Source organism: Desmodus rotundus, chromosome 11, assembly GCF_022682495.2.
Source record: "Desmodus rotundus isolate HL8 chromosome 11, HLdesRot8A.1, whole genome shotgun sequence".
Lineage (NCBI taxonomy): Eukaryota > Metazoa > Chordata > Mammalia > Chiroptera > Phyllostomidae > Desmodus > Desmodus rotundus.
Window position 1 is genome coordinate 92,035,856 of NC_071397.1, and position 26,645 is coordinate 92,062,500.

Genomic DNA, 26,645 nt, shown 5'->3' on the forward strand with positions numbered 1-26,645 from the left:
TTCTGTGTCTGGCGTGTTTCACTCAGCAGAATGTTTCCCAGGTTCATCCATGTTGTAGAACATGTCAGAATGTCATTAATTATTATTAACCTGTGATACTTAGAGAAAATTCTTGTATCATAGCTGGTCCCATAACAAAAATGAGAAGACACTTGATGAAAATGAGAACCATCCTTATTCTATGGGGGAAAGAATTATGAAAATAATAAAGACGTGATAAAAAAAAATTGCAAGCATCCCTCCAACCCAAAGCAAAGTGGAATGTTTGTTCTAAATGTGGGGATTCATTGTTTTGTTAAAGTGATGCAGAATCATTCATCATGATTCTCGGGCCTGAATCATCAGCACCCCCTCCCCGCAAAGTAGGCCACACGGAGACAGGCTGCAGCTAAGTCTGTGATTTCAAACAGCAAAATCACACTGAGGCAAAATTACTCCTTAGTTTTCTCTGCACGCTGCCTAAAGGACTGTGTGTGTGTGTGTGTGTGTGTGTGTATGGGGGAGGCAGTGTGAGCCATTCCTTTAAACCACACATTAAAATATTTTCTTCTGAAACAAACCTTTTTTTTCCTCCTTAGAGCAACACAAAATGTTACAAGGGTGCCTTGAGCTTTATAATGGGGCTTCAAGTTCCGCTGTTAACCTTTCAGAAGGCTTTAAGTGGGAGATGAGGCAGGAGGGCAGGGTGCCCGCCGCTAGCAGCAGCCCACAGTAAATACAGAATTGCCGAAAAGACTGTGGCCTTTGTCCTGTTTTCTGTGAAGCAGCAGATAAATCACTCAACCCCGGGGGGTCTGTTTATAGCTGCCTAAATGGTGTTCCCCATGCAAATGCTCGCAGAGCAAGGGGTGAGAGTTAATCTACTTTTGATTAGGGAAGCGTTTTTCTTTTCTTGTGCAAAGGGGCAGTTGGGTGGGCGGGAAGGGACTTGAAAAGGGAATGCCTAGTTTAGGAACCTTTGTCGGCTTTGAGAGGTCCTGCGGTAAAAATGCTGTCCCTGAGACAAAGGGGTGGGGAGGGAGCCAAAGAGGAATGCTGGGTTGGGTTACAGTTCAATACAACTTTGGCCACTTGGAGAGCTTGAGAGATCAGCCGGGATTGAGTGTTAACTCTTGCCTTCCCAGGCTCTGCCTCCCCAGTTTGCAGGCTGATCCAGTTTGCAGGAATCTTCCAGTTGCTCATTCTGCAAACATGCAGTGCTGAGAGAGCTAATGCATTGCCCTGCCAATGGCTGCCCTCAGTTTTGTGGGAGAGAAGGAACCACAGAGAGATTTCTATAGCAATGTGAGATGATTACCCTAGCTTCCTTTATCAGGCAGTTATAAATGGAAATGCGCCCAGGAGCACCTGACTCAGACAGGGTCAAGAAGGATAGGAGACAGATTTTTGGGAAGAATCTTAAAGGAGGAGTTAGCAGGTTACACCAGAAGGAGGGATGATCTTGGCCATGAGAACAGAATAGAGACACAGAAGCAGGAGAGAATAGGGGTCAGGAAACAGGCCTGAAAGGACAAGAAATGAGTTCCTGTGTGTTGGGGCCGGGGAGAAGGGAGAGAATGGGAGGGAGCAAGAAAGTGGTTTAAAAAGAAGAGCCCAGAATGGTAGGCAGAGGTGCAGGCCCCCAAGGGCCTCCCTCCAGGCTGCAGGCTGTGACCAATCACGGCAGGATTTGGTGCAGGAGGCACATCAAATCTGAGTGTTAGAAAGACCACACTGGATTCTTTCTGGAAAGTGAGAGCAGGTGAGACCCACCATAGGGGATTAGTTAAGATGTCCTTGCAGTGGTCCCAGTGGAAGTTGAACAACAAGACCCAGGCAGCAATGAGAGAGGAGTGGTCAGTTTCAAAAGAGAGCTGGGCAGGACAGGGAGAATTTTCTGTCCACTGGACATCGCAGGCAAGAGGACCAGGGTCCAGGAAACTCGTGAGTGTCCTGGGGATTTCGTATGCATGTCTCCCTAACCATCTCCAGACTCCGTCCCTGCGATGATGGTTAATAACAAGCCGCTCAAGTAGGTGTCCCTTCCTGCAGCAGAGAAAGGTGGTGGGAAACTTTATTATGACTTGTCCATGTGCAGATGGAGTTCATTTGCTTTAGAACTAAAAGAGGTGCCAGCCTGGCTGTTCCCCTCACAGCACTACCAGCCAGTGTGAGCTGGGCACCCTGTGCAGAGTGACCCTTGTCCGGTAACCCCGTGAGTGACGATGAGATGTGGGTAGCTGTACCTTCCCTCTGGAACAGCAGACACAGGGGAGTCTCACAAGTTCAATAACCTGGCCAAGGTCTGGCTCTCAGACCCAGGTGCCTGCCTTTGCAGTCAGTCCATGCGACCACCCTGAGTCTGGAGGGACATGCGGGAGCCGAGGCCTCCATGAGGAATCTATTGTCCTGTCCACAGTGACTTAATCTGTCCTCGGGGAAATCTGCTGTCCTGGGAGAGGAGTTTACTGCAGATGGACACCGCATCTATTTCAACAACAAGCATGTAGTGTATTTACTTCTGTTCAGAGTGTGAAATTGCTGCTATTGAACTTCATCCTATATAATCTCTTGAAAAATCACTTATGGAAACCTCATCCTGTGATCTCTCTCTCTCCTAACAAGATGACCATAACATTCCTTTAGGTTTCAGAGAGAAGAAAAAGTAGTTTTCCTCAAATCACACATTTCACCCTACACTTGGGCACAAGTTGGGACCAGGCCTCCAGTGCTCTGAGAAGGTCAAGTTTCTGGGGAGCATCCCATCGTGCTAACCCACCTCCTTTGACACGCAGGGCTGTGTCACTCCCTGCTGCCCCCCCCCCATCGCCACACCCTCACTGATTCTGTGTCAGTAAATAACTTCTGGTTGAGATCTTATTGTGATGAGATCAACAACTGTATAGCCAGAGAGGCAGTAAAATATGCCCTCAGGGCTACTCATTGTCTTCAGTACAATGAACGGAACAGCTTAGCCTATGCATTTCCATATTTAGCTCAGATTACCTAACGCCGCCAGAGTATAATCACATTCATCCGCATTGAAAAACTGCCCGTGAAGAGATCATCCTTGTGTAGATTCTTTATTTTAATATATACAGCCTCAATGCATTGCCATTTTCATTAGAATAGCTTGACCTTGAGGGTGATTATCAATCTGTGTGACTCACTGGACGGGAAGTCAGCTAATGTCTTCCAGCTTCTTCCTCTCGCTGGTCAACGTCATCCTGGTAGCCCCTGCCTTTCGGCCTGGTGGAAACTTCCTTTTGGTTTACGTTTAGAGTTCCATGTAAATGAGCACGAATAGCACTCAGCTTTTTCTCTAAAGCCTTGTTTCATATCAGTCAAATGAGTGCCACTTGAGCACCTACTCTGTGAGGCAGGACCCCAAAAAACCCAATTGATTTATAAAACATATATTTATTCTTACATGTTTAAATTTCAGTCACCTTCAAAGTAGTTGCCTTTGGATGCAATGTACCTATCGAGACTTTTTTCACTGCTCAAAACAGTTTATGAACTCATCAATTTGATGCCTTTTAGTGCTTCTGCTATTTTTTTTTTTTACCTTTTCCATATTGGCCAAACGTTTCCCTTTGAGGACATTTTTTCATCTGGGGAAACAAAAAAAGAACATCATGCTTGGCAAGATCGGGTGAATAGGGAAGGTGGAGCATGGGGGTCATTCTATTTTTGGTCAAAAACTACTGAACATTGCAGCACAGTGTGGGCAGGTGCACTCGTAAATCACCCATCGTGAAATGGGCAAATGTGTTGAGTCTTCAAAACAATTCACTGAAGTGGAACGCAGCCTCTCACAACAACGCCAGCAGGTACACTGGTACAGATGGGTCCCTAGAACACTCACCTAGCAGGGGAGGCCTGGACTACAAGGGGTTCGCTGTCCAGAAGATAATTCTGGGTTTTGGGGGGGTTCCCTCTCATATATAGACCAATTACTATGGGAATGACCTGTATTACAATTTCTGTCTTAGGAGAAGAGACTAGAAAGTGGTCCAATGTATCAGATAGGCTATGCAGTTTGTCACTATCCCGTGCATGATTGGGTTAAGATACAGTAACTGATGATGTGTACATGGTAACCTGTGGCTGCATCTGTTTCAAGGGGCCATCACATGGTGCCCTTATTTCAAAGTTGCTGGTGCCAAGAAAGAAGATTGCTGAGGTGAAGTGTGGGTGGTGCTTGGGTTGCTCTGTCTGTGATCAGGAGGTATTTCTGCTGCAGAAATCAAAGGCCACATTTCAATGTTGAGTAAAGGCTTTTAGGCCATCAGTGTAACGAAGTGATGTGCAGAGCTCTGTGGAGAAGTCGGGGCCTGGCTGAGTAACCCCAGACTGACTGTCTTCAGAAGAGCATGGCAGAAATTGCTCCGGTGTCACTCCCAGGGGAGGCAGTGAAACACCGCTGCCTGTCCACCGCGGGCGAGGAGGGAGCTTCCTCAGCAGGGCCTTCGCACCTTCCATCTCGGCGCTGCAGCCTTTCCCTCCGGAAACCCACGCGTTCAGAGCTGCAATCTCTCCGCACGTCTGATCCCCGCCTCAAAGCGACTCCTCACCCCTTCAAACATTCTGCTTTCCGGGCTCTTCGCCGCATAAACGTTTTTGTGTACTTACGAGTATCACAGTGCCAGGAGAGCTGGAAGAGCCCACTAGCAATGATTCCGAGCGCCTGGCCCTATAAAGGGGTGTGTGCTTGTGGGACAGCTACGTGGAGAGAGTTGTGCAAATCAAGAGCGATGGCTGACCCGCCTGGCTGAGTGGTATGGGAGGTGGGATGTTTGCAGGAGCAGAGAACCACGCACTAGGGAGAAGGCAGGAGGAGCACCTGGGAACAGGACGGAAGGTGTGAGCCAGTGTGGAAAGTACAGTGGCGGGTGGTTGAACGCTGGTTTGCTGGCCGGTGGGAAACACAGCCAGGATGTGGTTGATGGGAACAGGACGGAGCAGGGTCAGCACGTGAATGGACAGACACTAACTCACTCAAGTCTGTGGAGGTCCTGATGCACCGGAGGTGCCTAGTCAGTGAGTGCTGTCATCTTTGGTGGGCTCCAGCCCGGGACCTGATAAAAGTCACAGTTAGTCCCACAGAGGAGGCAGGCAGCAAGCCTCCTGTACTGGTTAGAGATACTGTATCAAGGACTAAAACCTTTGAAGCAGTAGAGCAGGGTGTCAGCACCCAGGCCGTAGTCAGCTGGTGCTGGTTTGAGTATGACGACTGAGTCACTCAGTGTCTGTATGACCTTGGGGAGCAATGGAACCTCTCTAAGCTTCCAAATAAAATGGGACTAATAACGGGGCCTGCCTCCTGGGGTCGCTGTGAAGATTAAATGAGATAATGCATATAAAGCAGAAAGCTCAGTACCTAGCAATAAACATAAAATAAGAAGAATAATAGTAATAATAACAACAGAGGTGATGGCAATAGTAAATGGCAGTGAAGAGGAGTTCAACTTCAGATGATCTAATAATATACGTTTCCTTTACTGATCTTTTATTTTCTTTCCCGTATACCAAACCCTTTGGGCTTTATTTAATTTTCCTTCATTACCATGTTTCGAATTACACCAGCAGTGTGGTGTGATTATAACTGTGATGAATCAGTTTCTTATTTTCAGGTACTTAAAGCTTTGCCAGGACATCACACCCCTCCAAGACCTCCGCAGGCTTCCCCGCTTTCCTCCCGCAGGATTAGAGCCACGTGTAATTGCATCTGTCTGTTTCTTCCCCTGCCCTGGGACCTGCAGAGTACGAGGCAGCAAAGTAAAGTAAAAAAAAAAAAATTATAAATCCTGCTAAATAAAGTTGACCCAGTGAGGAGGAAAATGTAAGGAGAAAGTTGGTGAAAAGTGGGGCGTCTGGAAGGCTCATTCCCAAGGGAGCGGTTGATGCACTTCCTTCACCTCCCTGTCTCCCCAGGGAGCCAGGGGCTAGGCTCTCCTCCCCAGGGCTCGGGTAAACTCTCTGGTTGCCCATTTTGAAGATCTAAAGATATTTTACATTTCTGTACATTTCATGAGCACAGAGATTATCCCAAAAATGCTTTTGTTTTGGTCTGGTAGCTAGAAATGAGGACGGGACTGAAGATGCAGGAAAAGGGGGTGGTAGGTCTCACCCAGTTATGGGAGGATGTTTCAGTATGCCACCGGGCCTCTTCGGGGGCGCGTGACCACCTCTGCTATTGTGAGAAGAGCTCTTGCATCTGAGAACATCGTCAGTGTGACTGGGAAGCTCTGAGCATGAGTTTTAAAGTGAATATGTAACGAATCAGTAGGAAGTTGTTTTTGTACTGTGTTACTGTGTTCAGGCAAACATTATTATTGTTCTTTCTACTCAATATTGCAGTTTTAACAGAATTATAGTCTACCCGCCCCCCCCCCCCGCAACAAAGTTTCTCTTTCTGGAAGAACTGCCCAATTCCACCTCCCCACCCTCCCAGCCCCCTTCTTCCAGGGGAAAGATGAGAAACAATGGAGGTGCCTAAACAGGCACAAGTATCATTTGTCACAGCTTAATGAGAATGGCCATTCCTGACATTTTTTTCTGATGTCTTTTGTATTGAAGGGATTATAGAAGGTAAACGAGGCTAAAACCTCCCAGTAGTTTTTTTCTCTTGCTCCAGCATCTGAGAGCCGTCAACACATCGCCAGCTAAGATCAGCCTCCACGCCATCAATTAGGAAAACCGGAGAACTGATACATCAGCAACACAAGCTGCTTTTAACTTTCCGACTTCTCTCTCTCCATCTCTCCCTGCCTCCTTCTGCCTCTCCATTCTCTCTCTCAAGTGTGTGCATGTGTCTTTCTCTCTCTCACTTGATCTGTCCTCTTCCTCTTCTCTCTTTTTTCTTCCCTTTCCCCCCCTTGTCTTTCCCCCCTCTTTTCCTGCCTGTCTCTCCCCCTCTCCTCCCCACCCCAGTTATCCTCCCCTTCCTCCTGCTGTCTCTTCCCACCCCACCTTTCTGCCCACCCCCAACCATGCTGGCAGACAGATTTTGTCATGTTGGTGATATATTGTATTTTCAGTACAGTTCTCTGTGGTGTGAGGGCTACATTACATTAACTCAGGGAAAACACTGTTCCCACAATCAGAGCTTTTGTTTCCAGTCTGAGGGCGTGGCCAGAGACCCCTGCTTTCACCCATTTCTTTGGCTATACCTGCCTCCCCCATAAATACTGATAAAGGAAAAAAGAGAGATTAACTTGAAGATTAGACTTCTGATACCTTATCTGCAGGCTACAGCAGGAAATTTTACTATAAACCCTGTTTAGTGGCTTACTTGGGAGAAAGATAAAGGTTTCTTTCATTTGAAAATGTATTCTATACTCTCACAGCACTTTGTAAATAATTCTAACAGTTAAACTGTTATACTGTGACAATTACTTCTTTTCATGTCTTCCTCCCTTACTCTCTCTGGCGAGCACCTCAGGGAACAGGGATCACATGTTACTCATTTCTGAATGCCCCCCTTTCACACAGTGACTAGCACATAGGACACCCCCCCAAAAAATCTTTAAGTGCATTATATACAATGCAGCCATTATGAAGAATGAGAATGAACTGTATATACATTTAAGAATTATGTGTATTTATATATATTGAATGGAAAAACAAAGTTGTGAATGAAGCATAGAATCTCATTTTTGAAAGATACAATTATGCCCTGGAATATACCCCAGAATCATGCATATGATACATCATTAAGCAGAGTTACCACTGGAGGATGACCCTGGGGTGGGGGGAGGTCTGTGTGGACGGAGAGGGAACTTTTTACTTCAGATGCTCTGGCTCGTTAGAATTGTTTTCCTTGGCATAGAGTGAAGCTGACCAGTGTCAACTTGCCCAATCCCTGCCCCACTGGAATAGCCAGAGCTCCCTGCCCAGCCTTCCCAGGAGAGGGGCTCCTGTTTCTGTCCTTCACCTCTGCTCTCGTCCCTTCACCTCCGCTGTGACTGTCGCCTTCTGTCTTCTTCAGTGCTCGTCAGTGCTAGTTATTCCCCTCTTGTCACGCCAGGCGTCCTCCTGCCACCTTCTCCTTTCCTACACCAACAAGCCCATTCATTCATGGTTGCTGCATGCATGGATGCATGGGTGGATTCCTGTGTGGGTGGGTGCACGGATGCATGCATGCATGGATGGATGGGTGGATTCCTGTGTGGGTGGGTGCATGGATGCATACATGCATGGATGGGTGGATGGATTCCTGTATGGGTGGGTGCACGGATGCATGCGTGCATGGATGGATGGGTGGGTGCATGGATGCATGCGTGCATGGATGCATGGGTGGGTTCCTGTATGGGTGGGTGCACGGATGCATGCATGCATGGATGGGTGGATGGATTCCTGTATGGGTGGGTGCACGGATGCATGCGTGCATGGATGGATGGGTGGATTCGTGTGTGGGTGGGTGCACGGATGCATACGTGCATGGATGGGTGGATGGATTCCTGTATGGGTGGGTGCACGGATGCATGCGTGCATGGATGCATGGGTGGATTCCTGTATGGGTGGGTGCACGGATGCATGCGTGCATGGATGCATGGGTGGGTGAGTGGATGCACAGATGAATAGACTCACGAATTGATAGATGGGCAGAGGGATACATCAGTCTATCAGTAATTCACCAGCACTGAGATCCCTAAAGCTGCTCCCTCCAGGCCAACCCTTGATGCGTCCCTGCGCACAGAAGCATGGGAAAGCGGTTTGGCCCCATCCTCTGTTGATGCTGCCTAAGACAGACCCTGAAGCTGCACAGTTGGGCACTACCAGCCCCCCCAGAGCTCTCTGAGCACACTGCTCAGTGTGGCTTCGCAGCTCCTGTGCCCGACAAACCTGTCTTAGAGGGATGTCCCACAGTGACCACAGGCTTCACGTGGCCAAGACCCAGGTACTGCCTTTACCCCAGGCTGCCACCCACTTCTCTTCAGTTCCCCCAGGCATGGGAACAGAAAGTGCCAGAGTGGGGATGTGGCAGGGGCCTGTGACTCGGAACCAGTCCTATCTGCCCTGATGGTCCCCAAGGGTTCTGTGTGTGCAAAGGACAATAATGGCTGGAAACTGAAACCCGCACTTCTCCTCGGAGCTTTGACATTAACAAGAACAAGATAAGGGAGCGGGAGCCATCTACTATCCTGACGAGCTAGGCTAAAGACACGCCTCGTCTCCCGCTCACCGAGAATCCCCAGGGGTGTCTTTAAGTATTTTATCTGGGTGTGAGGAAGACCAGCTAGCCCAAAAGGCCCAGAACCGCACTGCCAAGGTCCCAGCAATCTCAGCCTGCAGAAGCAGCGCCAGATTCATGCTTGGCCTCCCCGGGCACCTGGGAAAGGAAACCAGAGGATGGGTGAAAGCTGGTGGGTCTTTCTCCCCAGAGGGAGCTCCCCGGCTCTCTCTCTCCACGTTGCAGCCACTGGGTATCGCTGCCTTTTAATTCACTTACTGTCTTTGCTGGAAGCGAGGGGAACAGCACCCCTCATCCTTGAAGTGGGAAGTGAAAGGAGAGAGAGGGGCCCAGACTGCCTCCTCCTGAAAGCCAATGCTGCCCCTTGGTCACTTACCCTGTGACATTCACCCTTGACTGGCCCCCTTTCCCTCACTCTCCTTGGCCAGGTCAGTACCCCTGCCCTCCACAGAGGACGGGGGTCTGCGCTCACCTGCACTGCTCTAACTGCCTCCCCACCGGCGCTTTTATAGCCTCTGTTGTATTTTCTTTACTGATGCCGGGATGCTCTTCGGTCGCATTACATCCTGCGTCGTTGTACCACCTGCAGAGCATGGAAGACTCTCCTTCAGCTGTCCTGTCCTCACTCCCGTGACAGCCCCACCTCTGGGTCTGTGTGCGCATGTGCCACCCTGCCCTCTAACCCGTCGGGACTCCTGTTAGTGCCCTGGCCGCACCCGGCGTTCCACGACCCTGCACCTTTGTTTAATCTTTTCTCTCTAATTGGATGTGGTCATGTCTTTCCTACTCCTTTCCCTATTTGCAGACTCCTGGTCATCCTTAAAGATTCAGCTCTCCTGCCACCTCCTCTGTAAAACCTCTCCCTGGCCTGGAATTGACCACTGCCTCAGGGGCCTCCTCTCTCCTGTGTACTGAATATTCACCAGCCCTGTGGCCTAAACACTATATTGTACTTATTTGTTTACACTTGTCTTTCAACTACACAGGGAGCTCCTTGGGGGAATGGACCATGTTTTATTCATCTTTTTAATTCCTAGCTTGTAAAACAGAACTTGGCATGCGTTCTTGTGTCCTCGGAAAAGGTGGGGAGGAGGGTTTGTGCGCATGAATGTGCCTGTGCTTTTAAACTGAAAACGGATGCACAAGTGTAAGTCCTTGTGGTATTCGTGGCATCTCCATGTAGCCCGTGGCATTTGGAAGGCAGGCTTTTAGAGAAAGAGGTGACTAGTTTCTAGAAAAGTGGAGGGGATGGGAAAGGGTGCATCCTCCAAAATAAAGATGGAAAGTCTTAAATAGGAGTTATATCAAAGACTTGGAATCTGGAAGTGCTAACAACAGAGATTATTAGATCAAAAAGGTTAAACCATAAAGTCAGTGGGTAGAATAGAAATGTGAGCAGGGTTTATGAACAGAACCTTTTTGAATTTGAATCTGGATTCTCCAGTTTCTTTATTTTTTAATTTTTTTTTATTGATTGATTTTAGAGAGAGAGAGAAATACCTATGTGTTGTTCCACTTATTTATGCATTCAATGGTGGATTATATTATTGTATGACCCTAACTGGGGATCGAACCCAAAACCTTGGCATAATGGGATGATGCTCTAACCAAACGGGCTACCCAGCCAGTGCCTCTTCCCCAGCTTCAGCATTTCTGCTTCTCAACCTTTCCATCATGAGGGACATGTGTGTGTGTTTCCCAATCACTCACACACTGACACTTTTGAAAAGTACAATAATAAAAAGAATTACTAGAAAAATAAAATAGAAGAAATCAGACATGCAAAATACAAGTCCAAATTTATCACTAGATTCGAGAGATCACATTCTGCCAAATTGCTGTAAGTTTCTACATGCTATTGTTTCCCGGCCTTTGGGCTAAAATCTAGTGAAGTTTCTACATGCTTTCTCTTGATTTCTGCACTTTGTTGCAGGTCAGTAACCCCCCGTTTGCAAACTGACTCCTGTTCTCTTACCACACCCCAAAGAGCACCAAATTAGATTGTCGTCTATTTTCAATAATAGACATTACAAGGAATGAAAAAGTTAATGAGAAGAAGACACTCAGGTACAAATATTACAATGGTGGAAACCTTAAGGGCATAAATGGATAGAAATATAAATGCTTTCTAGGCAAAATGTAAAACTCTGTAACAAAAGTATTCAAATGGTGAAAAGTTCTTTTCTGTGTGTGACTCTCCCCAAAGTAGAGGAAATTCTAGATTCTCTTGGAGAGTAATTGTCCAATGCGAAAGTTTTAAAGTGACCCCTCATTGTTAACAGCAGGGTAGCAATAGGCACTAACATCAAGCCAATAAAATTAATAAGCAGCATGACAGGCTCTAATAAATTTCATTGGTATCTTTCCTCTGTCATTTGAGCACAGAATGAGCTGTTATTATCACTGAGCTTCAAACCTCTCATTTTGGCCTCAGACGATTACAGCTGCTCACGCAGTGCATGCTACAGTAGTTTTCGGTAACTGGGTTAGGGTTAAAGTATCATATTTAAAGGACTTAATTATGATCAGCAGGGGGAACAAGTTGTGGCCATGTGACTTTGATCTGTTTTCTAGAGTGGCCTACAAAAATTTGGACTCCTGACGATCTATTTTCTCAACCATTTCAGAGCAAGCAGCTTTTACAATCTAGTTTCTCCACCACAGGCTGGGGCTTTGAACTGCTTTCGCTTGGCGAGGGGCCAGCATTTGTTGGAAGGGGGCCACGGTTCTTTGTCTCGCGCCCCAGATGAAATTCTTCAAGCCCCTTCTCTCAATCTTTCCCTCGCATGAAGAGTTTAGTTTCAGGTTTCTGCAAATGAGCACGCTTCACACTTGCAGCGAGAAAAGGGATTGTTCGTGGTCTCACTAAACCCCGGTGTAGCCAGCCAGGTGGATTTGGGGTGCGCACACCGCCTCTGAGTCTCCCTTCTTCCTTCTTCCTGCAGTTGGGTGCCAATTGTGCTCGTCCATGGCTTTCTGATTCACTTTTTAATTTCCTACCCATTCGCATCCTTCTGTTCTACCTTCTTAATTTTATGTACTTGTCCTTTTAAAATGCTGGTTAAAGTATGAAGCAACTGTCAAATATAACCTTTTAGTGTAAGTTAAATGTCAGCTCATCCTAGGGACCATATATAATTTTATGAAAATAACAATGAACACGTGTTGTTGGGGGTTTTGTTTTGTTTTTTGTTTCTTTGAGGAGACTTAATTTAGGTTTACATGTTCAAAATGCTGTTACATCAGTTCTAACCTCCTTCAGCATTTCTTATTTGGGCACTAACTCTGTATCCTATGCCGATACATAAGCCTCTTAGAATTGTTCCGTTCATAAAAGTAAGGAGACTAGGTTTTGCCATTGTGGGTTTTTAATGACAACTACACTTAAATCTTGTGACTCTAATTTCCTATTGAGATGACCACTTTCTTAAGAACAGATGTTACCACAAAGCTTGTTTCAAAAAAAAAAAAAATGAACATTGGTTCATGCGTGACAGTGGTCTTAATATTAAAAAACTAGAATGTTTGAAAGTTGTTTGATGCCATCTGTCAGATGTGCTACTGGGGAAGTTAATGATGAAACCCTGCCTGTTTTTCATCTGTGGGACATAAAGCACATGAGAGAATGAATGTGGATTATTAAAAGAGAAGAAACAATTACCTGATGGTTCTTCAATTTCAGCTTTGCCTTTCGCTAGTTGCCTCTAAATCCTGTTGTGTCTGGGACGGGACTTCAGAATGAGGTTCCAGTGCTGGGATTTTCATGGTCTGCTTGGCTTGTCACTAGGTGACTTCCTCCAAATGCCACCGAAGCTCCTGTGGTGTTCGATAGAGGGGCATGGTACATGTTCAGGGCAGGGAACTGCATTGATTTTTTAAAAATTTACGTTATTTTAGCTGTTTTCACTTTTTTCTTTATTGTCTTCTCGCCTCCTACAGAGTTCGCTTTGTCAAGCATTGTCAAAGGGAGCGGGGACGCTCGGTTAGGAAGGAGTTTCCCACTCTCAGCACTTCAAATGGCTCCTAGGCCACGTACATCGAACCCACTGTGGGTCTGAGCCCCGGTTGGCTCTGTTTGCAGCTGCTTCTCTGTTAGTAAAATCACTCAGCAAATAAAATCATGTCAAAGTTTTCCATGGGTCTTTCACATAGCCTAGGAGATAGCAGGATGTGCTTTATTTAGAAGAAAGTTTTTTAAAGAAATAAATTGGTATTTGGGAAAGACTTCAGTTCTGTAACAACTGAGTACTTTCTATCTTAAAGGGTATGTTTAAATCAACTTTTGTCACTTTTCCCAGTTTTATTAAGATAGAATTGACATATAACTTTGCATTAGTTTAAGGTGTACAATGTGTATATAGTGTTACAGTATGTTAGCTGTATATAGTGTGTTAACTAAACACAGTAAGTTTAATTAACATCCATCACCTCATGTAGTTACAAGGTATTTTCCTTGTGATGAGAAATTTTAAGATCTGCATTTCTGGTTTTTCACTGTATGAACTTTGGAGTATCTTTTACCATATCATGATATCATATCAAGGAAACAGCAGATGATATTTTTATGTCAAAACTCTGATATTATTGGTAACTGTGGTCATTATATTACCCATCTAGAGAAGTTCTAATACTACTGGGGGACAGATAATTAATGTATACAGCACTCTTTTTCTTTACTCACAATCCTCTTTCTATAAATATGTTAAGTATTATCATCAGTAATAAGAGAGAGACTCTGTATTCTCATAGTGCAGTGAATGAGCATATCCGTATGGTAACTACTTAACACCGATAGAAAGACACATCTCGCAAACTAAAGATGACTTGCAGAAAGACAGAAGCGTCTAAGAGAGCCTTCTCGTTGCCTTCGCAGGATTACCTGGACTGCATCAGGGACCAAACAAAACTTCCTCTGGGGACAGAAGAGAGATCAGCCCTTTTTGGAAACATACAAGATATCTACCGCTTCAATAGGTAAGTGAGTACTCAAAAGGTTGCTCTCACGTGGGGACATTATGAATTTCTCTCAAATGAATATGGACTAAGAAAACTTTCGCTGGAATCCTTGATTTGACTTCATAACATTGTGTGGGCTCTCGCATCATGAAATCTTCCACCCGGAGGCGTTCTTTCTTTCTTTCTTTCTTTCTTTTTTTTTAATTTATTTACTTTTATAGAGGGGGTAAGAGAAGGAGAAAGGGAGAGACACATCAATGTGTGAGAGATACAGTGATTTGTTGCCTCTCACACACCCCCAACTGGGAACCCGGCCCGCAACCCAGGCATGTGCCCTGACTGGGAATCGAACTGGCAACCTTTTGGTTTGCAGGCCAGCACCCAATACACTGAGCTATACCTGCCAGGGCCCCGGAAGCATTCTTATTTATGTACAAGTCTCCCATGTGTTCAATGTCCTGTCCTGCTGCATCCTCCTAGTTCAGAGCTGAGACCTGTTTTCCCTGGCAGAGCAATGGTATGTTTCTTCTCACACGATACGAATGGGGCCTCCAAAACTCCATGCGGGTTTTGTCTGCAGCATCCTCACCTCCACTTCCAAAAATGTCCTTCTGCCTGGCCAGTGCGCAGGATGCAGTAAACACACAATGAATACTTAAGTCATGTACGTTAATTTGTATTAATTAACAATTAAAATTTAAAATGATTAATTCAAACGTGTTCAGTACCTACTATGTAGCAGGCACTGGGCTAAGATAATTTCCTTAGTAAACAAGACAGGTAGGGAGCTGAAGGGGCTTGACAAGCAAGTCACTTATTATAAAGTAGTGTGATACTTTTTGGAAGACCAGGTAGTAGGCAGGTTAAGAGCACATACTCTGGTATAGCAACAGTGATCCTGAGAAAGAAAAACAAAGTTAGAGGAATCACACTGCCTAATATCAAACTATACTATAGGGCCATAGTAATCAAAACAGCATGGTACTGGCATAAAAACAGGCACATAGATCAATGGAACAGAATAGAGAGCCCAGAAACAAACCTACACCATTATAGTCAATTAATATTTGACAGAGGAAGCAAGCACATAAAACGAGCTAAAGATAGTTTATTCAATAAATGGCGCTGGGAAAATTGGACAGATATGTGCAAAAAATGAAACTAAACCACCTTCTTGCACCACACAAGAATAAATTCAGAATGGATCAAAGGCTTAAATGTTAGACCTAAAACCATAAAAATCATAAAAGAAAACATAGGCAGCAAAATCTTGGTGAGATATATATCAGATATATGTCCCCATTCAAGGGAAACAAAAGAAAAAGATAAACAAATGGGACTGCATCAAACTAAAAAGTTTTTGCACAGCAAAGAAAATTATCAAGAAAATAAAAAGACAGTCCACAGAATGGGAGAACGTATTTGCTGATCCATCAGATAAGGGGTTCATGTCCAAAATTTATGAATTTACAAAACTCAACACCAAAAAACAAACAACCCAATTAAAAAATGGGCAAAGGACCTGCATAGAAAAAGAGGACGCACATTTGGCCAGTAGACATTTGAAAAGATGCTCAAAGCCACTAATCATCAGAGAGATGCAAATTAAAACCACAATAAGATGCCATCTCACACCTGTCAGAGTGGCTATCACCAATAAATCAACAAACAAATGCTGGCGAGGATGTGGAGAAAGGGGAACCCTTTTTTCACTATTGGTGGGAATGCAGACTGGTGCAGCCACTGTGGAAAGCAGTATGGAGGTTCCTCAAAAAAATTAAAAATGCATCTGCCTTTTGACCCAGCTATCCCACTTCTGGGGATATATCCAAAGCAATCCAAAACACTAATTCAAAAGAACGCAAGCACCCCTATGTTCACTGCAATGAATATATTTACAATTACTTACAATTACCAAGATATGGAAGCAGCCCAAGTGTCCATCAATAGATGAGTGGATAAAACAACTATGGGACATTTACATAATGGAATACTACTCGGCCATAAAAAAGAGGAAAAATTAACCCCTTGTACCAGTATGGATGGACCTGGAAACATTTTGTTAAGTGAAATAAGCCAGTCAGAGAAAAACAAATAACATATGATTTCACTCATATGTGGAATCTAATGAACACACTGAACTAACAAGAAAAATGGGGACACACTCTTAGATGGAGAGCAGATGACAGCTGGGGAGAGGGGTGGAGGTTAGGGGTGGAGAGATTGAGGAAAAAGGAAAAAAGACTCATGGACGTGGACAGCAAACAGTGTGGTGACTGCTAGAGGGAGAGGGATATAGGGGTACTAAACGGTAATGGAAAAAAATACAATAAAGATTAATTTTTTGTACAAAAAGAGCACAGGCTCTGGGTCCCAGAATATCTGGGTTTGCATCCCAGCCGAACCATGTATATATCCGCTGGTTAATCCTTAATAAAGTAAAAGAAAGAACTTGCTCAGTTTAAGTCTTTGCTCAAATCTTCCCATCTTAATGCACTTACCCAGAAACCCACCCACCCCCAGACACACACTCATTAACTGCTCTGCTCTTTCTTTTTCTCCTGGAATTTAGCAATTTCTAACATAAAATATGATGGACTTTTGGGATAGGGACCTTGTTTCTCTCTTTCCCACTCCCACTCACAGAACACTCCCTGAAGGCAGGAATCCATGTGGTTGTCTACTGCCCAAGTGCTTAAAACAGCACCTGGCCAATAGGAGGCATCAGAACTTTTGTGGAATGAATGAATGAATGAATGGGTAGAAACAGTAACCTATGTCTACCTCATACGGTTATTGTGAAGCTTCAGTGAGCTGACCTACCTAAAGTGCCTAGTTCAATGCTAGCACACAGTAAACATCAAAATATTAACCAGTGCTGACATTGATTTTGATATAATAAAACCCCAGTATAAAGTTCTGCAGTGCCCTGCCGTTATGTGACTCAGCCACAATGCAAATTATAAGTCCTCCCTCCCTTTTCATACTGAAATTGGTATATGTGAGCTCTTTGAGGGCTGGATCCACATCTCCTTTGCCATCTTTGAGTCCCTAACTCCTCGCAAAGGCCTGGCCTCTGGGAGACATGTTTGCTGAATGACATCAATTGCATCCTTCTGTTTTGAAAGCTGAGGATGTCAAAAATGCTGGTGTTGCCACATCTCTGTCATTTGATTCAGTAGACTTTGAAAACCAGTTTGCATGTTCCGAGACAGTGGTGCTCTACCTGGGCTACACACAGGGTGGAATCACCTGGGAAGCTTTTTAAAAAAATTATGGTGGATCCAACACCCAGAAATTCTGATAAATTGGCCTGGTATGGAGCTGGGGAATCAGGATGTTTTAAAAGGTCCTCAGATGTTTGTAATATGCACCACGGTTGAAAAGTACAATCTACATCAAATAACCACAATAATAGGAAAATAGAGAAAGACATAAAAAAGCTGAACTAGGGGACGTGGAGTCCACATGTTCACATGACATGTCGGTGTTAGAGCAGGCCCTCCGGAGTCCACCAGTGGCACTGTATAACGTGGGACTAGGCCCGAGGCCGCGGTGCTGGGAGGCCCCGGGCATGTGGCTTCCTGTGGTTTGGCTGCAAACTGGCGGCAATGGCTGTTTATCTTGCACTGACTTCATGCCGGAGGTTGTAGAGCTTTGTGGGTGATCGATCACCTTATATGCCTCATCCAGGCTTCTCCAACTCCAAACCTGTTCTTGCGGGATCCAGGAAGGGTATTTTACTCCCTGGGGTTCAGATCTTCATGTGTCTCCTAATTTCAAGAAAGATAAGAATGGAGTCGCCACTTCTATCAATCAGACAGGGCCTTGGCAGCGGGGTGTGGGCATTGGAGCCCAGTCTGCAACAGTTGGAAGAGTGAGAAGACCTTTCTGGTCCTGAACTGGCCCTCTGTTCTTTTCTCTGTGGCGTTCCCAGACCAAGGAAGTCAGACGTGCCTGAAATAACCCGAGTCAGAGTGAATGAGTGCGGTGACGATGACTTGTGAGATGTCTGTGTAGTGACACAATGATACGTGACTGTGTTCATGCCTGTCCTTTTGAAGGTCACATGTCTATAGCCCCATGCCCATGCATTACCTCATTTAACCCTCTTAGCTGTCCGAGGGAGACCAGGCGCACCTCTCAGAGACTGGGCACCCATCCGCCAGACTGGCAGTCTGCTCTGTGTGCGGAAAGGCCTTTCCTCAAGGGCACAGAGCTGGAAACAGTCTAACCTATTTTGAGTGTCTTGGTTTTTGTCACACCTCTATTATTATTATTATTATTATTTTCAAGTATATCTTCTTATTAAACTTTTCCAGTTAAATTGTACTACATTATCCCTATTCATTTTTATTTCCTTTCTCTTAAATCTGGAGTCTAAATTCAGAGCTCAGATATCTTTGCTATTATATTTGGTTAAATAAGAATATTGACATTACTTTTCATGTTATTGCCTCTTATGAACCCTTTATTAAAGATCACCCTACATCAGTTGATTTCAAAGATAGAACTATCCAGCAAATATATGGTTGGGGCTTGAAATAATTTTAAAGTTTCTATTATTAGTTCAGGTCCAGGTTTTTCAACATCATATATTATTGTGACTAACTAAGCAAGATTTAAATCTCTAAAATTAAAGAGGGCAAAAAGGAAGCGGTTTTCTGCTGACCTGAAAAACTCATCTGAGTAGATTTTGTTCTTCAGGAAATATTTCCAAAATACAGAAAAGCATAGAGTATTACGGTAAACACCCACGAACCACCCCACTCTATCACAGCCTTTCCTTGCGCCATATTTGCCTTAGAAATTCTGTAAAGCATGAAGACATTACAGGTCGTGTGGAAGCCCCATGTGCACCCCTCCCGATTGCATTTCACTCTGGGGAGAATGGCACAGTGACGGTAAACCCACCCTCCAGGGTGAGGACAAGTGAGGGGGAACCTGAGATTGAGAGTGGTGCCAATTCCTATCCTGCAAATGCTCCATCACAGCAGATTTCAAGCTACTAACGAGACATCGCCAAACATGGAAGTAGGAAGAGCTATGCAGAGTTGGCTCAGACAAGGCGGTGTAATCTGGCCCAATGTGCCACCATAACTGTAACTGCTGTCCAAGACTTGGTTTCTCATTTCCAAGTAAGATTTTTTTTTGCCATGCCTCTGTATGTAAGTACTTATTTAAAATATGTAACATGCTTTCACTTATTTCAAACATGGCATAAATTGTGTCAGTTTTTCACAGATTTTTTCACTTAACACTGTTTTTGAGATTTATCACTCTATTTTATTTTAATTGCTATATAATACTCTACTGGGGGAATATATTACTTTGCCTTTTGATGATTATAGGAAGACCGAGCATCTTTTCTTGTTCATTGGCTCACATCCATTGCTCATTTGCCTGTCGGGATGCTCCTTTCTCGTATTGCTGCATAGGAGTTGTTGATGAATTCTGGCTAGTGATCGTTGTGGGTTATGAGAGTTGCAAATCATGTCCTAGTATGAGACTTGGTTTTTTGTTTAACTTTAATTGTGGTTTCTTTGAAAAGGAGTTGTGTAATTCATGAGTTTGACTACACTAAATAAATATACTTTTATAGTATGTGGGTTTTGTGTTTTGTTTAAAAAATTATCTCCTGTCCTCAGTTCATAAATTTATTTTTTCCTGTAAGTCTTATCATCTTGCTTTTTACGTAGAGCCTTAATCTGACTGAAAGTGATGGAAAGGCATATGTTAGGGAAGTCGGATTCTTATTTTCATCTGGCTACCCATGACCCATCACCGCTGATCGAAAACACATCCTTCCTATGCTGATTTGTAGTTGCACATTCTTCCCACGATCAGTTTACGTGTGTGCAAGGGTCTGTGTCTGAACTCTGTGTTCTGTTTCGTTGGTCTAGGTGATCGTCCCTGCTCCATACCACCTTGTCTTCATTATTAAGCCCATATTGCTCTTCTTCAGCACTGGACTGGCAAGTTCAGTGAAGAACTCTGATGGCATTTTTATTGGAACTGCATTTAATTTATAGATTAATTTTGGCAGAATTGACATCTTTACAATATTGAGTCATCCCATCCATAAACATATATCTCTTTAATCAAGCCTTTTTAAATGTCCTATAATAATGTTTTATAATTTCTCCATTGTATTCATACATGTAACTTTTAAATTTTCTTTTTTTAATTGGCTATTATTGTCATCTAGGAATGCTTTTGATTTTTTTATGTTGATAATGTATCCAACTAACTTTCTAAATTTTCCCATTAGTTCTAATAATGGTTTATAGATTGTTTTGGGGGAAGGATTTTCTATGCAGACAGTGGTAATGGAAAGTTAGACGAATTTTTTTTGTCTTCCTTTACAGTTCTAACCTCTCTTCACCCCCACCTTTTTTTCATGTGTTATTGCTTTGGTAAGTCCCACCATATAATGTTGATCAGAGGTTGGCATCCTTATCTTCTTTCCAACATTAGTAGGAATGCTTTAACTGTTTTAGCATCAAGTTTCGTGTTTGCTCTGATACTTAGATAAACACTGTTTCCTATTTTGCTAAGATATTATTGGGAATTAATATTGGATCTTATTAATGTTTAATATGCCTCTAAGAAAATTAGTATGTGATTTCTTTCCCATGGAAAATCTGGTAAATTATATTAATAGGAATTCTGATTTGAGTTATACATACATTACTAGAATAAACTCTACCTGGTCACAGGTAGATGTTTTATATACTTATGCACTGCTAAGCTTGATTTGTGTATAATTTTTAAAGAATTTTTTCATTCATGTTCATAAGTGATAATAGTATATAATTCCTCATACAGTCTTTGTTCAGTTTTGGTGCATGACTAGATTTAAACTGTTATATCACAAAACCTTCCAACAGGAAATGTTTTGGAATGCAGCTGAGACTTCACCTTCTTCTTTTTGTGTGTCAAAATCTCTTTTTCTCCCCTGATCCCTGTGATAGCCTAGATATTTCAGTCTTGGGCTTGGTGTCTGGAAGAACCCTCAAATGGTAGGGAAACTAGGTCTGTCCAAAAAAAGCCACTTTCCCCATTTTAACTTGTCCCTAAAATATGAAAACTTTTTTTTTTTAGCGGTCAACCAAAGAAGAAATGCCCGATGTTTTATAAAGCATCACTCTCTTGGAATAGAGAAGGGTTCTCAAAACTGTAACTTGATCTTTAAGAATAAAAACTGAGGAAATAGAGACCATTCCTCCATAATGAATTTATATTTTAAAATTGTTTTTTAGCAAATTAATATCATCAGAACTCCCTTCCTTCTTCAAAAAATGGAGTAAAAATTTCCTTTTTCTTTCAACTTACCTTCAACACCTATGTGGAATCCCTACAGCATATCAAATGCTGGGCTAAGTCTGGTAGTACGGAAATGAATAACACCATTGTATAGAAGAGGCAGTAAGTCATTTAATCAAGGCATGAACAAAATGCTTTGAGAACTCTGAGGAACATGCAATTAATCTTATCTGAGGAGGCTAGTGAAAGCCTCACAGAGCCAGAAAGACAAAATATGATGTGGGCCATGCTTTTCTTCTCCCTTGAAATGTAATTTAGAAGATGAATCATGGGCTACATATCACAGTAAGCCAAGGAAAGGTGGGACCAGTTATCATTTCTTTTCGTGCATTCTCATACCACCGAAATGTTTTTAATTTCCGCACAGTGGTAGAAATATTTTTAACCACAGGCTCAATTCCTGTGAACTTTTCCAGGCCTAGGACATTTAGCACTGTTTGTCTCACCCCATTTTCTGTTCCCACATGCACACGTGCCCCTGTGGACACCAGGCGTTAAAATGGGAGCTGACCGACATCAGTGGATGGGAAAAGGGGGTGGTGATTAGAGTCTGTTGCAGACCAGAAGGGAAGAAGCCCCGCTCCTGAATCTCTTTCAGTGTAGGGCAGTTGAGTGTTCAAGGTCAAAATACAATTTCCGAACTCAAGTTCAAGTGGGTGGTCAGAGAAAATATATTTATGTAATATATTCTGTAAAAGAGAACAGCGTTTCTTCTAATTTCTCATCCAAACAAGGGACTTGAGCTCAAGTAAAAAAATCTTATAGTCCCACTCACAAAAAGAGGATATCTTTGGAACAATTACTCAGGGAAAAGGGAAAATGCCCCAAACCTGAAGGTAGGATGACTTTAAGTTTAGTTGTGAGCACAAAACACAATCTGCAAGTCACCCCTTCCCGGTGATGCACACCTGGACTGATGCAGTGAGAAACCTTCCCCACCCCGTTAGGCTGGAACTTGAAAGGGACGTTCCCGCTTCTGATCTTTATGGGGTACCTCCAGTGGCTGACATACCCCACCCCATGGTGCCATCTGTGCACCCATGGGACATGGCATTTTATTTTATAGTCAGTCTTCTTTATGTATCTTCCACACTCCCTGTTGCTCATCACACTCCAGCCACAGGAGCTTCCTTTCTATACCTCGCACAAGAACACGCCAAGCTCCTTCTTTTATTTTAGAAAGGACTCAAGAACAGGGACAACAGTGTGGTGATTGTTGGGGGGAGGGAAGATATAAGGGGACTAAGTGGTAATGGGAAAAAGTACAATAAAGATTAAATTTTAAAAAAGAGTTGTAAAGGAAAGCCAGCCAAATGACTCCAATAAGGCCTACCCTGTAGTCAGACACCATAATGCAGAATGGAGCCCTCAGCTTTCTTGAGTCAATCAGGAAAGAAACCTTTCAAGTGACGTGTTTATGATAGAGCGCCAGACTGGGATTGGGAGCCCTGACTCTAACCCCCACCCTGGGTGGCCATTAATAACTATCTGTGTGATCTAAGGGAAGCCACCTCCCTTTTATGAGCCATGGTTTCTTCCCCTTAAAATTAGGGGTTGGGAGTGAGCAACCTCCCAGATCTGTGGTTCTTGAGCAATAAGTGCCTTGCATTTACCTGTGAGCTTTACCTAGGGCCTGGGTGGGTCACCTGAGACACTTCCTCCTGCCGGGGAGTCAACTCTGGAGATGAAATTAAAGCTCAAAAGGGAGCTTGATGAGTACAACATTTAAACACAAGGCGCTAAACACTGTCAAGGATTTTTTCTGTTAAGCTGTGAGAAGTAACATGATGGATGCTGCTCAAAATTCTTTTGTGTTCAGAAAGAGGATTTACATTGAAAGACCGGACACGAACCTGCCTCCAAAGCACTACAACCTCCAGTAATGGGAACCACCAGCCCCCAATGTTGCTTCTTTGGCTTTTCTTTTTCTTCAACCTTTTATCTCCATCTAGTGTTTAGGTCCCAACGATTAGATTTCAACTGCCTTTAATTTAATTCAATCATTCCATCTTTCTGTAAAGACTTTTTTGAATTTTTATGAATGTATTTGAGCCAAACTGATGACATATGCTGGGGAGCAAGGTCGCAGATGCTCCTATAAGAGATATTGATATAAATATCAGAACCATATTTTCCAAACTATAAACAATCGTACAAAGGGATTGTTTCTATAAGAATATTAGGAAAGCATGTTTGAAATTGAGACTATCCTGAAATCATACATTTGGTCAAAAATCCTTTCAAAGTGCAAAGTAGACCGATGGATTTTAAAGGAACAGGGTGTAGTACATTGGTATGGTTTTAGGCTCCAGCAGACCTCTAAGAAACTACCATTTGTTGAGTTTCAATGTAATATCCAAGAAAAATATCCCCACTTACCTGAAAGGCCATTAAAATATTCCTCCCTTTTCTAATGACATGTGTGTGTCAGGCCGGACTTTCTTCTATGTACTTCAACCAAAGTGACAGATTGCGATTGATTGATTGCAGAAGCAGGCATGAGACTCCTTCTGGGTTAAGGTGGATGTTAGAGACCTGCAAAAAATGTAAAACAATGCTACTCTTCTCACTAATGTTTTTTCATTTTATAAAACCCTCACAGAAAGTTATTTCTTAGGTTAACATATACTTCTATTTATTATGACGTGAGTTGATTGATTTTTAAAAGTTGTTTTAATATTTAATGTGGGAAAAATATTGATAGATATAATCTGCATAAAGAACTCTTAAGATTCTAACCAAAATCTCGGGATCCGTGGCCTTGGAGTGAGGCGCTCCTGCGACAAGCTGAACCTCTGCAGTGTATGGTCAGCTCTGCGGTGTCTCACCTTCAAACAGAAAAGGACAAGTGAGGATCCCCAGACATTTGGGGACAGCCTCTAACAGAAAATACAGAAGCCGGAATACTCAGAGAAAGGGAGCTTGGCCGCAACCAAGGAGCAGGAAAGAAAAGTCCAAAATGATAACAACAGTGTCATCCTTAGAGATAAAAGATTTTACACCCATAAAGTAAGAACAGAAATATCTAAAGAGCTTACTTAAAAATAAAACACTTTGAAATGAAAATAAGACAGTAAAAATGAAAGAATTCAATAAAATGGGATGGAAAATAAAGTTGAAGTGTCCCAAAAACCAGAACCATAAACAGGAAGAGAGAAAATAAGAGAGCGAAACTGAATAACAGGAGCTTTAGAAAGAGAGAGAAGAGAAAAGGGAGGGGAGGAAACACCAGAGCCACCTCCAGGGACAGAGAGGGGCCTCAGCATTGTGGTCCCAGGATCGGTACACACTTAAAAAGTATGGGGGGCCCAAAAAGCTTCTTTTGCTTATGGTTTATGATAGAAATTAAAACTGAGGAATTGTTAAAATATCAGTATATTCAATAATAGCAATAAGAAACCCACAGATTTTTAGAAAACTAATTTTACTGCTCTTCTCTCTAACATTCTTGGTGTGTTGGCGTTGTTTTTCATTTTTGCAAATCTCTGTACTAAGTTCCTAGAAGACAGCAGGATTCTCATATCTGCTTCTGCTTTCCATCTGTTCCAGGTCACATGGCCTCTGGATAAGTCCACTACACTCTCACGAGAGAATGAGAGTGTAGGATCCAAGTGTTTTTATGAAAGTGGTGGCCTGCTGGACCTGCTGAACAGGTCGCAAGACTCTGGGGTTCCCTTTGAGAACTGACGTTCAGGAATATTTCCCAAATATTCAAATAGGCTCTGTTCATGAAAAAGACCCACCCCAAAGCCACGCATCACAGAATTTCAGAATTATGTTAACAAAGAGAAAACTCTAAAAGCTCCCAGAATAGAGAAACAGGTCAAGTGGAGCCTGGATCATAAATCAGAACTCATGAGGCAACCAAGTAAAATGACTTCCAACCAAGAATTCTCTCTCCACTGACATAATCAGCCAAGTGTGAAGGGAGAACATTTTGAAATAGGAAGAGTCTTAGAAAATTTACCACCTATGACCCCTACTCAGAAAGCTGCTGGGGGGCGATAATCTCCTAAAGGAGGAAATACATCTGAAATGATATCTAAGAAACCAGGTTTCCAACACAGACAGCAGCCAGGTGAAGGGTAGTGTTGGAGAGAGAACCCAGCAGGCCGGGAGGGCAGCCTGTTCAGGTGGGATCGGAAGGACATGAGGCTCCCAGAGGGAGGTCACCAGGGAAGAACATAACCAGTGCATAATCTGATGTTTGCACACAGTGAGACAACACTTACGCTTCTGGCGCAGAGTTGGAAAATAAACTCGTGGTGTGTACTTTGATACAAAGCACAAAAAAAAAGCAGGGAAAGCATGGTTGAACAAGAAAAGAAATGTAATTATGGTATAGTGCAGGGTTTGACTGAGAATAATATGTAAAACGTAATAATACCTAAAAATACAAGCTCTGCCTTTCGTCAAATTTTGTAACAACTCATTGAGAAGATGGGAGGCAGGTAGGTCTGGGGAAATTCACAAGTCAGAATATGTAAGACTGAAAAGTAATGAAGATGCGATATCAAAACATCGAAACAGCCGAAACAGCTACAGCCCAAGATTCTCCTAAAGAGAGGCTGTCGAAGGCGGGAAACAGAATGCAGAGCTATTTAAGTTTTTTATCCAAATATGTCATGCACAGCTAACTAAAATAAACACTTAACATAGTAAAATATACATCAATACAGCTTACATGAAGTGCAATTTGGAAATGCGTTAACATTGGCACTGAGAATGCCCTTTGACCCAGCAATTCCATTTGTAGAATTTTGTCCAGTAGTAGGAAATTAGTTAAATTAATTATGCCATGTCCACCCAATGAAATATGATGCAGTCACTTCCAATAATGAATCATTAAAAAATAATGTAGATTTACATCTATGAAAACACATTTTCTTCCCTAATATATCTTCTTTTAAAAGATTTTATTTATTTATTTTTAGACAGAGGGGAAGAGAGGGAGAGACACATCAGTGTGTGATTGCCTCTCACACACCTCCTACTGGGGACCTGGCCTGCAACCCAGGCATGTACCCTGACTGGGAATCGAACCAGTAACCTTTTGGTTCATAGGCCCACGCTCAATCCACTGAGCCACACCAGTCAGGGTCCTGACATATCTTTCCTGTAGAGCACTAGCTTTGTTTAAAATTTTATATTTGTTAGTGTGATTTTTCACAGAATGTCTGACTCT

At 43.3% G+C, this 26,645-nt stretch overlaps 1 protein-coding gene across 8 annotated transcripts in view; it reads left to right on the forward strand.

Annotated features, from left to right (window-relative positions):
* PLEKHG1 (pleckstrin homology and RhoGEF domain containing G1) overlaps positions 1 to 26,645 on the forward strand; it is a 200,388-nt gene that overhangs the window by 132,613 nt on the left and 41,130 nt on the right. For all 8 annotated transcript variants that reach the window (XM_045188902.2, XM_045188903.2, XM_045188904.2 and 5 more), the window contains one exon: positions 14,052 to 14,152. In XM_045188902.2, the coding sequence (XP_045044837.2) occupies positions 14,052 to 14,152 (101 nt within the window). The remainder of the gene's footprint in view (positions 1 to 14,051; positions 14,153 to 26,645) is intronic.